This window comes from Scatophagus argus, chromosome 16 (assembly GCF_020382885.2).
Source record: "Scatophagus argus isolate fScaArg1 chromosome 16, fScaArg1.pri, whole genome shotgun sequence".
Lineage (NCBI taxonomy): Eukaryota > Metazoa > Chordata > Actinopteri > Scatophagidae > Scatophagus > Scatophagus argus.
In genome coordinates, this window is record NC_058508.1 from 11,494,066 (window position 1) to 11,506,814 (window position 12,749).

Genomic DNA, 12,749 nt, shown 5'->3' on the forward strand with positions numbered 1-12,749 from the left:
GCCCGGCTTTTGATGAAAATCCAGTCAGCTGACTGTGAATGCTTCAGGTTTATAGAAACAACTGTAAAACTGTCAGCTTTCAACAAACTGAACCGCCTGTGTGTGACAGAGGAACAACATTCAGATGACCTCAGTTCAACTCAGTCCAACTTTCTGCAGCTGCTTCATGTCTTGTATAGCTACCATGCATAAACAATGCAAAACGTAATTGAAATGGGATATGGTCATGGGATACAGGCTTTAATGCTGTGCTGTTACACTGTCATATTATAAGAGCTACATAGCAATGAAGAAAGACATGAAGTTAATACATTTGTTTTCAAGCAGCTGTTTCCCTTCCTCGGTGGATCTGTCTCTCTTCAGTTAGTCCCCACACGCTGCCAGATGAAGAAGTTAATGAACACCACTAGGATGTTGATTTTAATCTGTTTTCATTTCAAATCTTTGAAGATCCCCTCCAGGCACATTATAAGAAGCTTTTTTCCTCAAAAAGTTCATTTACCTTCTTTAAAATTCTCATTATTGAATATACCTCCCTCCTTCTCATTTGGTTAAAAATAAAGAATCTGCATATATAAACTGTTAAATTCATAAAGTTTATATGACATCTTTACTTTACAGTGTGTCTCCCTCTGGACTGACACCCTAATGATGTCATAGAATCATTGCTGGTACATCCTTTGACTTAAGGTGAGCAAAGAGGAACTTTCTCCCTGCAGCAGATGAATGTGAAGACAGCCCGCTAGTGTTAAGCTTTGCACCTACATGTTGGAGCCCTGTGAAGCTCCAAGTGCTGCTTTAAATACTGGCAAAATGTCAAAAATCAGTTTGGAAAGGCACAGTTTTTACATTTGGTGGCAGAATTAACATATAGAACAAGCCAAAAAAAATTGAAAAGTAACAGTTTTTAGCCTTTTATGTTTTTATGCAATTTAAATACTCACATGGATTAAACCAGTAGTTATTGAAAACGTTTTTTTCCTTTGTGTCTGTTTTAGAACACTTTTTCCTTGCACGCCTATTCTCGATAATTGCTGCACAGGTGGTCATTTTTTCTTGTAAATTATAACTAGGTGGATGTTTTTTGGTACAATTTGTTTGTTGAAACGTGCCATTTTTACTTCCGTTCACCTGGTGGTGGCGCCAACTCGCCACAACACAGGAGGAAAAGGAAACGCTGGTAAAAGTACTTCCATTAATATGAGTAGAAATCACAAGGATAAGACCCCGACATTACAGTGTGGGCGCCCATACGGGTTTGACGCATGCGTACTGCTCCACTGTTCCTGTTCACAATGAGTTTTGAGACTATCAATGCGCATGTGTAAAGGTAAACGGTGACGGCGGTTTGCTATCCTTGTTAATTTTCTGCGCTACAGCTGAACAAAGGCCTGCCCCTTTTCATGGACCTTTCTCTACCGCCATCGTTACTTTACGTGTAATCACGATTACTAAATCGGATTACGATACTTTTATTATATTGCAAGACGTCAATAACAGCGGAAATAGCGTCCGAAATGGATGTCGATCACAATGAATCCGGCGGCGAAACTAAATCGGCAATGCACACTTGGCGTTATCGCCACCATTTCACGTACAAGGCAGATCAAGGGAAAAATATCATCGTCCAGTGTAATCTGTGTTTGCCGAGGGTCAATCTGTTGTCCACGTCGAAAACCTCAACATCAAACCTAAAAAAGCATTTAGACGTGAGTAACATGAAGTCATTTCTCTGTAGTGATGTCATGTGCCCTCCAGGTTAATGTTTGAAAGAGTGAATGAATAGCTACCCTCGTGATTGATAACGTTACATTATAGCTGCATGCTGATTACCAACTCATGGTGTTGCAGGCTCTTTATGTTTAACTCCACTGAAAAAACATTTTTTTACTCTGCATGTCTGTTATTTAAGTGTCATTTTGAGGTTTTTTTTTTCATTGCAGTTGAAGTTTTTTCAACTGTTATGTGAAATCCATAACACACAAATGGTACACGTCCAACAGTGAACACTGTTGTTTTTGTCTTTCAGAGAACACATTTGGGTTGTGATGCCAGGCCTGATGCCAAGAGGGGAAGGAAGAAAGAAGAGCACAATGGTGAAGAAAGTAGACACTGCCAGCTCAAAAAGCTTAAAGCAGAAATCATCTCCAAATGCATGACCCAAGCAAAGACTGACGATCTAATTTTCAACTTCATTGTGGAGGATTGTCAGTCATTTTACATGCTAGAGCAGCCTGGCTTCAGGAAGCTGATCGCAGGTTTAACTGAAGGGCTAAAGTCCATGGACAGGATGACCTTGTTTACAAAGGTGGACCAGGGTTTCTCAAGGATGCGGGAAGAGCTGATGTCAAAACTCAGTAACATCCAGTACGTGTGCACCACGGCGGATGTCTGGACGGCCAACAACAGAAGCTTCTTTGGGATGACCTGTCATTGGATCGATACGGATTCTTTGGAGAGGAAATCGGCCGCTCTGGGCTTTGCACGGCTGCAGGGCAGAATCACATATGACACCATTGCTGGACGGATACATGACATCCATGTGGCGTACAATATTGAAAGCAAAGTGCAGACCACGGTCACCGATAACGGCAGCCCTTTTGTGAGTGTGTTCAAAGAGTTTGCGGTGGACAGTACGGAAAGCGACGACGACATTGGCTTCTATGAGAACGTGAGCGCTGTCCTCGAGGGTGAGCCGGAGCAGGACATGCTTCTGTTTCTGCCCACTGTGCAGCGTTGTGCGTCACACACCCTGGAGCTGATTGTCACTGAGGACTTTTGGCAGGCTGTGTCACAGGGGCCAATGTGCCAGCTGCATTACAGTGCAATGGCCAAGGTGTACGCCATATGGAGCAAATGCCACCATCTCCAGGTTGGAATGGATGCGGCGGAGGAGATAGGAAAGATGGCGCTTGTTGTCCCCGCTGTCATACGCTGGAATGTGGAGTACTGTGCTGTGCAGAAAATCGTCACTCTCACTGAGCGGGAGCTGACAGAACTGTGTGCCCGTCTGGAGGTCCCTCGCATGCAGCCCGAGGAAATGGCCTTCCTGAAAGAATACGTGACTGTGTTCCACCCGCTTGCGTTTGCACTTGAACTTTTCCAAGCTGAGCAGAAATGTTACCTGGGACTGGTCATTCCAACTGTGCTCAGTCTGAAGAACAAACTAAATGAGCAGAAAGATGCGGCAAATTACTTTGGTGATGTCATCAACGCCATCGTGGTGGCTATTGATGTGCGATTCCAGGAGCTGTTTGCTAGCACAGAGGCTAGGATTGCTACCGCGACGACTCCTCAGTTTCGTTTGTGGTGGATGGGCGCCTCTGAGAGGGAGGAGATGTGTGCCCTGCTGGCTACAGAGGCATCTCAGATGGATCCCTGTAACGAGACGGAGGCGAACACCAGCCGCAGTTTGTCAACCATTGAATCTGAAGATGACTTCTTCAGCTACGGGCCTGTCAAACCCGCCATCCAGATCCAGCAACGGGGAGTGATGGAGGAGATCCGCAAGTATGTTGAAGGAACGGGGAAGAGCCTCGAGTGCCTGCAGGACTTCCCCAGGGTGAAGCAGCTTTTCCTGAAATACAACACCACGCTGCCATCCACGGCCCCCGTTCAGCGTCTCTTCAGTCAGAAAGGCAACCTGGTCACCTCACAGAGAAACTTTCTGACTGATGACTACTTTGAACGCATTCAGCTTTTGAGATATAACAGCAACGTGTGCACTTTGGTCACTGAGTGAAAACAATCGCGGTGACTTTCTCTCTCTTTCCCTCAGCCTTTTAATTGATGCATAATCAAACCATATTGTGCTAAAATCATGACAGAAACACCCTGAGTAATATCTCACTTTAGCCCAGATGTTTTCTGTTTTTTAATATTCTTCCCTGCCTGTTTTGATAGCATATATCTTCCACTCCTGAATGGCCGAATGGAAATATCAAATTGACAATCATGAACAATGGCGTTCAGTGACTCAGTATACTGACAAAAGCTTCTTTCTGTCTGTGCTATTGTTGTGATTTGAAGAAGCCACGGGGGGTTAAACTGAAGTGATTTTGTCTTTCAGTTAAGCTAGTGTGTTTTTTCTACAGCTCTTCGGTGAGAATGCATCTCCTGTCTGTATGTTTTATATCATATATAAAGAGACGAGGAAAGAGCCAATTTTTTTTTCCCGTCTGTCTGGCCTTTTTTTCATGAAAACCAAACGACTGGCGACTGGCTAATTTGCACGTAGACCCAACTGCATTCAGCAGATACTGATTACCGTTTTAAAGAAGGCTGGTTTTTTTTTTCTCCTTTTTTTCCTGTGAGGTAGACACAGCAAACAAAACACCACATTTCTAATGCAGCAGTCCCAAGTGTTTTTCTTGCCATGTGCCCAGATGTCAGTTAAGAGCTTTTGTCTTGTCAGGCAGCTGCCTGGAGACCAACAGGAGGCTGTCAGAGCACACACACACACACACACACTCATACACTCATACACAGGCTCTGTCTGGACCCAGGCTGTCGAAAATATGACACTTCTGGAGATGTCAAACCAATCTCAAGGGAGTTTAAAAACCTCTGGGATTTGCTTTTTCTTCTTTTCAACATCATTGCATGTATGATTCTATATGTATATATTCTTTTTTTTTCCCCTCTGACTTCAGCTGCAGCAGCCTGAGAGACAGAGATGCTGATATAAAACGCCATGTCAGTGATCCACCGTGAGACTCGCCTCCGAAATCTGTTCAGCTTGACAGACAGGGCATTGGGATTCTGTTCAGCAGCACGTCAGCTGATAAGGACAGAACACAGCCTGAACAACTGATTACAGAGAAGGAACACAGGAAATGTGTGCAGCTAAAGGACTGCTCCAGAAAATAGATTTATCTCCTTGCCAGTGAATACAACACAACGATGCATCCAGTAAAAAAACTGCGTTGGAATTTCAGGTGAAAATTGCACAACAGGTTTATGGAGTAAAAAACTGACTAAACTGTTAAAGAAATTCTAGTTTCATGCAGGCGGCTATAATTGTATTACACACACACTTAGTAAGTCACTAACTGCTAGACAACCGAATCACATTTTAAGTTAAAAGTTTTAGATTGTAGATGCAAAGATGTTTTACAGGTCCTGAAACAATCTGATTGATCGTATTCGAAGATGAGAGGTTGGTGTAAGTTGCCATTTGTTTTCCATATTAAATTCAGAAAGCTGTTGGTCTGTAGCCATTAAAACAGGAAACTGTTTAAAGTATGCTTTTTATATAGGATCTGTACTTTGGTTGTTCAGTACTTTCATGCTGAGTAAAGAAAGTGTCAGGAACTGTGACATCTTAGATTTAAAATTAACTTTGCGATATTTTTCAGCTGGAATGTAAAAATCTTGTCTCACTGTACTTATTGCAGTGCCTGCATGGTTAAAACAACGCATGAGCAGCCAATGTCCTGTTGATTCAACTGTTAAGTTTCACAGGGTTGAAAGGGTTTCTCTTCCACCTCAGAAAGCACTTTGACCATTAAAAAGTGTTTTGGATATAGAAACAAAACGCTGAAGCCAAAAGGTCTGAATGAGGACTTTTTTGAAGCCAGGCAGAGAAAGAATTTCCCAGAGATGCAGTTGCTATGTTTACTTTGTCACTGAAGAAACACCTCTGTAGTGTTTTGCTCCCTTCCACTTCATGAATGGGTTGAAATGCAGCACTGTGTGACCCTGGATAGGATCAGCAGGTGAATGAAATTAATCAGTAAGTTTTGACATTATCCCTAGTTTAGACGTTACAAGCCTGCCACCTATTGGACACAGATGTTCATTTCAGTAAAAGCAATACATTAGATTCCATAAGGAAATCTGTTTTTGAAATGATCACAAAGACCAGACAAGGCCTCAGTTCAAAGTTTGATCCAAAGTTTTAATGATTTCAGAAAAACAAATGGTATAAAGTATTACTTTTGAAAACACCCAGTAATACCCGTTACCATACATTAACACACGTTTAGAACAGGATCATGTTAGGCACAAAGTGGGTGGAAGGTGTACAGTGTGTGTTAGACTAACTTCTGTCAGTACCTTTGATTTAATCTATCACCAAGCCAGTGTCTTTATAGTCCTCTCATGCTTCCTCCCTTGCAAAATATATCCTTAGAATGTACAAAAGCAGCATGACCATGACAAATACTTTAGTTACTTAAACTGTCAGTTATATTGCTTCAACGGAGTCTTTGTCAATTCACTGATATAGTCAAGTAAGGAGGGAAGCATGAGAAAGTGTTCCAGAAATGGCTGGCACAGATTAATATTCTAATGCCCTTCTCTCACTTTGCTAAGGTAGAACATCCTGGTGTCTAGTCCCTGTGCAGCCCCAGTCACTGCAGGAGTAGTTTGGCAGGACTGAAGTGGCCAAGGTTCTCACAGGACTTCATCCAGCGCTGGACATTAGAGGGAGCAGAGGAGGCCGAGCCGCTCTGTAGCAAGCAGCAGTAGCAGGCGATGTCGGCCAGAGAGAACTCTGACCCGGCCAGCCAGGGGTTGCGGCCCAAAGCAGAGTTGAGGGTGCGCAGCACGGCCGTATGCTCCTTGGCACTGCCCTCTGCCAGCTGGAAGAACGCCATGTCCACGAAGCTGTCCACCAGTGTGGCGAGGGCAGGGTCACTTGGGTAAGGAGCCAGCAGCTTGAAGAGGAAGCGTGCCACACTGGCCTCACCCTCGATGGGACACATGTTCTGGACGCTGAACTTCATCTGCAGTTTGGGGACTGTGAAGGACAAACATGTCTCATGGTAAACAAGGGCTAAAGCATTCACAACACGCAGATAACATGAATGCCAAGCTTATGACGGCTATAAATAGCATTTGTGCACGATTTTATGTAATTTAACTAAATACATGTCATACTCCACTGTAAAAAGCATTTCTTGTAACAAGGGGGGGTCATCACAGTGACAGGCTGCATAGCTCTGTTCTTGATAATTAAATTCCTGCCATTATTCTAAGAACCCCTGAAGTCACTCAGAGTAAAATGGTTGAACCCCTACTCAAATGGCTTTAAATCTGATTATCATTTGTTTGTTGTAATTACTTAAATGTAATTACAGATGATGGTTCAGTTTTATCAGTTTTGCAACCTTACAAAAAAACAAGAAGCAACCACCTATACACTATCAAAAGAAATTACACCCAAATTTAATAGCATAGTTGTGTTTTTGGACTATGAGGCACCAGAATATTTTATCCTCTCTTCCAAGTCATTTCCAGTCTCCCTAACCTCTCTATAACTCTGCCTTACCATCTTTCCATATGAGGGTGAAGCCCAGCTGGAACATCTGGCGGGCATAGCTGTCTGCGTGGCGCGGACCGAGGCAGGACAGGAGCTGTGGCGGCACACTGGTAACTGAGGAGTGGACATGGACGGTGGAGAGCACACGGTAGCGCTGACACAGCAGATTGTGGAGCACCAACAGGGACAGGGGTGGCTGTGCCGGGTTGGCGTTTATTACAATGTCACGGAGAGCACCGAGGTCCTTGTGACACAAACAAGATAAAAGAGGTAAACAGACGCAGCGTCTAAAATAAAGTATTACAACATTTGTCCACTGTAAAAACACCAACACAGTCTGCACAAACAGGTTGTAATCAGTCCACACCATCATATGTGCTTCAAGACAAATTCCAGTATGAGCAGGTTGTGCTTGTTAGAGTAGTATTTATAAGTTACAGTGACAGGCTGTTATGATGGGTGTCATCAGAAAAAACATCACAGAGAAAATGCAGACACACAGGAAGCACACCATCACTGTGTTACTAATAAAACTCCAGTTCAGCTTATGTCTTAAAGTAGAGCACACTGGAATTATTCCCATTTGCTCACCTTTCCCAGTACTGTGTTCAGGTCTGTGACACCTTTGAAGGTTGTGGAGGTGAAGCTTTGGGAGGAGAGGCTGCTGCTGACTGTCAGGTCCAGATCGGCATCTGGGGTGGTCACCGTCTTGGCCAGGCCATCCACAGCTGCTTTCAGCTCATACAGTTTTCTCATGATCTCGTCCTGCCGGGCCTCCAGAGCTTTGACTGCAGGATCCACTTCCCCATTCTTAAGGAGGCAGGAGAGAAAAGATTAGAACATATTTTGCATATTCCCAGTTTTGAGATAAAACTGTGTAAATAGTATGGAACACATGAATCAAACTAAGACATCTCATGGCGAGATTTTCAAGACCAAGCGTCAGGTAGACTGATTAGGTTATACACTGATAATATGTGTCACAATGACGCTCCAGGTGGAAGTTTTGTCTGTAAATTGTAAAAGTAAAAGCAGCCATATCATATTGCTAAAAATTTCCATTTAGCTGGCAGGTAAAATTCCTGAATGGAAAGTAGTATCAAAAGTAAATGCAATCAATGCAGAAAAATAGACATTCTGAGTGTTGCACTATAGTGATATGTAAGTAGCCTTTTACTGTTGTAGTTCACTTCCGCTGAGTTTAATGTATAACAACGGGTCATTAACTTGTGTCTTACGCTGTCAGATTAATGCAACGCAGTAAAAAGCACAATATATCGATCTAAACGCAAGTGGAGCAGAGACATAAAGTGGCATGACATTGAAATATTCAAATTAAGTAAAAGTACCAATTAAACCTTATTTAAGAACAATACTTGACTAAATGCTCTTCATGTTTCATCACTGCACTGCTGGAGTAAGGGTCTCCTGTGTGCTGTCGCCCCTTCAAGACGATTATTAATAATGACTGGCAGTGTCAGCAAACGCATCAAAGGATGGGCACAAGCTGCTATATTGGTGTCACCACTTTAAATCGATCGATAATGTTTAAATGTTGGTGGAACAGTGAAGACGCGCAGTAATTGTTGCATCAGCCAGAAGTGACATTACTGACAAGCTAAGTTAGCTTAGCTTGCTAGCTCGGCTACAGACAGCTAATGCTATCACGCCGTGCGAGAAACGCGTGTACCAGTGCGTGAGAAACAAAACAAGGTGCGTGAAAATACGAGAGCTAAATACAGGTTAATCGGTTTAAATAAAATCAACCATGTCGATATTTAACCGGTCAACAGTTACCTGAAACGCGTGCTCAGACGTGCAGCTGCTCCCTTGCTGCGCGTGGACATTTGGTAACTTGTACATGCAGGTGGGCAAGTCGGTCTTTATGGAACCCCCACAGACGGGTTTTACCTGGTACATGGGCATGCTGGAGGACAGTTAGTGGACTGCCAGAGACAATCAGCTCAGAAACAAAATAGCGGTGAATTCTGGGGCGGTGTGATGTTGACAGGCAGCAGCAGCAGCTACCAGTGGTGCCGGACGCGTACAAAGAGGCCACAGTGACGCCACATCCGGTGAAAATAACAGGTGATTTGGTGATTGAGGTCGTAAGTAGTTTGACTTCTACGTTTGGGATTACATGGCAGAGGAATGATTGTTTAGTGATTGTCAATTGATAGGTTTACTATGCATACAAAGTTGATAAAATCATCCAGATTCACAGTTACATTCCATGCCTTCCTATTTCTCTCTGCTTTTATCGTCCCAAATGCTCTAGAGGGCGCCACAGCATGACTTCTTACATCCCATCTTCGCTAGTGCAATGCAGTGAGTCAACAGTCAACAGAGAGGTTGGTCAGAGAGGCATGAACTTAATTATGAGTAAAATAACATGCCGACAGGTTGTAATTAGTCCGGTCCCTCAGATGTGCTGTACAAATTGCAGAATGAAGAGGTTGTCCACGTCAGTGTATTTATAATAGAATTAATATTTCAATGACAGGCCGTGATCAGGAAAATAAAATAATGCAATGCTACCACCACAGAGAAAATAAAGACTGAAACTGAAATATACTGTGAGTGTGTCACTAACAAACAACGCCTCCATACATACTCATGTCTTGACTGTTAGATCCACATCAGCATCATGGGTTTGTCACTGTCTGGACCAGGCCATCCACTCACCGATTAAGTGATTATGAACATTTGCTTCTTTGGTTTCAGCACAATTGACAATTTGGAACGCAGTCCAAGATGAATTTTCTTTGGTACAAGAGAAAATACTTTGTGAGGCTTTTACATCTCCTGTTGGATCAGCGTATCTGTTCTGAAGTGCAATGTTCTTGTATGCCTCCGCACGGGCATTTGCGTTTTCTTAAAAGATGTTTGCTGAATGTAAAAAATTTGCAGTGGGTCAGAAATGAGTACTTAGTTCTCCACAATCTGAAGTAAGAGAATAAGAGATAAAAATTAAAATAATAAAATAAAATGGCTAAATTGATCAATAAATAAAAATACAAGTGTTGTCTTTTTAATTAAAAACTGGTCTTGTGGTATATATGGACTTGATTCTATGGATTGTGCCATAAATAATCAGACAATATTATGATAAAAATTACGATAATTTTGAGAAATATGTGTATGCGTATTCTATTGTGATTTTGGTTTAAACTTTGTGTGTATGAAGTATAGAAGTGCTTTGTGCTAAGAAGTAGAATCAACAGTGTAGTCACCTCCAGCTTCAGAGGCAGATTAGGAGGTGCGAGATAACTTACGTTCCCATAGTCTACCATGACAGTTTGGCTGCAGCGGAGTTTTGTGATTCTCACAGTCTGTGTCTCACCTGATATCAACATCTCTGTGATCTCTTGTGGCCAAACAAATAGAAAACATTTCAGATCTGACTGCTTCAGTTCTACAGCCTGTTACATCAATCAATCAGTCGTGTTTGTGTGAGCGTGTGTGAGGTAATAATCAGATCTGATGGCCAGACCAAGACCTGAGCAAGAAACTGAGACTACGGAGGGAGCTGAAACCTGACAGTTCCCACTAGTTCTTTAAATCATGTAGGAACAAGACACATGGACTTTGTCAGGCTGTGGGTAGAGTGGAGGAGGGCTGTGACACAGCAAACTCATACAGTCTTACTGGGATACTGACACAGATAAACTGTGCATGAACTGGTAGACAGCAATATATACTCTGCTTAGCATAGTACCCAAAAGGTATGGTTGGACATTTGATGTTAAATACTAATAGTCTGCTGGGAAATATACTTATTCAGTCTCTGGAAAAAAAAAGTTACACGAGAAGACTGATGCGTTGTCATATCTGTCTGTTAAATATAAGGCTACAAACAGTTAGCTTAGCTTTGCACAAAGACGGTAAATAGGAGGAAACAGCTAGCCTGGCTGCGTCCAAAAAAGTTTAAACAAAGAAGCTCTTGTGTGTTTAACCCGTGCAAAACCTGAAGTGTAAAAACAACAGTTTGCAGTTTTACAGTTTTTACATGGTATTATGTGCCAGGAGTCCAGACGTCCTTCTGATTGCTTGGTAACAGCCAAGAAATACTCGGAATAAGAGTTACCCAAAATGAACTATAAATAAATAATGATATGTGGTACACAGTGACAGAGGAGTTATTTTGAAGATTACTGTCACAACTAAGGTGCATTTATTTGTGCATAAGTCCATAGAAGGGTGTTGCAGGGGGTAAAAATTGATCATATCACAGTTTTGGAGTATTCAGTTTGGGACAGGATGATACTCAAGGCCCGTTACTTGTTTATTTGCACGGTAGTGCCTGTTCATTTGTCCTATAGATTGTGGCGGCACGGTGGTGCAGTGGTTAGCACTGTCGCCTCATAGCAAGAGGGTTCCAGGTTCAAATCCTGGTCTGGGCCCTTCTATGTGGAGTTCGCATGTTCTCCCTGTGCCTGCGTGGGTTTTCTCTGGGTACTCCAGCTTCCTCCCACAATACCAAAAACACACATTAGGTTAATTGGCTACTTTAAATTGCCCCTAGGTGTGTGAGTGTGAGAGTGTGTGGTTGTCTGTCTTTGTGTGTTGGCCCTGCGATTGACTGGCGACCAGTCCAGGGTGTACCCCGCCTCTCGCCCGTAGTCAGCTGGGATAGGCTCCAGCTCCCCCCCGACCCTGACGGATAAGCAGCCTCTCGCCCGTAGTCAGCTGGGATAGGCTCCAGCTCCCCCCCGACCCTGACGGATAAGCGGTATAGAAAATGGATGGATGGATGGAATATAAACAGGGAAAGCAAACACATTTGTGCAAAAGTATAATATGGTATTTAGAGCAGTAGTTGTGATGTTGTTACTATGGTAGTTTTAGACTCAGACGCATCATGTTGTTTGAGTTTCTGAAGGCATTATGAATGTAATCCAAGCTTATGAAAGTACTTTTTAGCTGGCTATACATGTATGTATCTACGTTTCACATTATAATTAATTACATTTATGAATGTTGTAAGGTGTTTATCAACCAAACTCCACCCAGCCAAAACCATTCTTTAGTTGCCCTCTCCGAACAAACAGTTTGCCTCCATTATTCAGCTATTTAAAGTAGGTTTGTCCCGGATGACTCTCGCCATCTTATCAGATCGTGCCTTCTCATTTGGAAAAGTCTCCAAAGTACCTGTCTACATCTCCACGACAGCCATTACTCAGTCTGGGGGTGAGTCAGCACATGCAGCAGCTGCTCAAGGGTTTAAGCAGGGTGTGGCTTCTAGTTCAAATTGCAAACTTACATTAGTTTAGTTACCAGACAGCTCAATGTATATACATATATATACATAGAGAGAGAGAGAGAGAGATTTTGAGAACTCGCCTTCCACAAACGCTCAGTGTTTATCACAGGTGGCCATTGATACATGCATGGCTTATCATTCATTAATGAAGGGAAGCTGCACACAGACATCATAAGTAGAGGCTCTGGACTAATGCTTGTTGGGGAACAGTGGCAGTGCTGT

At 42.9% G+C, this 12,749-nt stretch overlaps 2 protein-coding genes across 2 annotated transcripts; one reads left to right on the forward strand and one right to left on the reverse strand.

Annotated features, from left to right (window-relative positions):
* Window positions 1-1,262: 1,262 nt before the first annotated feature.
* Window positions 1,263-4,173, forward strand: zgc:161969 (uncharacterized protein LOC569044 homolog). The gene is made up of 2 exons (XM_046414945.1): window positions 1,263-1,709; window positions 2,030-4,173. Exons 1-2 carry the CDS (start codon window positions 1,518-1,520, stop codon window positions 3,740-3,742), a joined length of 1,905 nt encoding a protein of 634 aa, XP_046270901.1. The 5' UTR covers window positions 1,263-1,517; the 3' UTR covers window positions 3,743-4,173.
* A 1,705-nt stretch (window positions 4,174-5,878) lies between these two features.
* On the reverse strand, window positions 5,879-9,341 carry aimp2 (aminoacyl tRNA synthetase complex interacting multifunctional protein 2). Its single transcript, XM_046414946.1, has 4 exons — window positions 9,062-9,341; window positions 7,856-8,074; window positions 7,274-7,508; window positions 5,879-6,742 (listed from the first exon to the last, which is right to left on the reverse strand). The coding sequence occupies exons 1-4, from the start codon at window positions 9,188-9,190 to the stop codon at window positions 6,354-6,356; spliced, it is 972 nt and encodes a 323-aa protein (XP_046270902.1). The 5' UTR covers window positions 9,191-9,341; the 3' UTR covers window positions 5,879-6,353.
* Window positions 9,342-12,749: the final 3,408 nt, after the last annotated feature.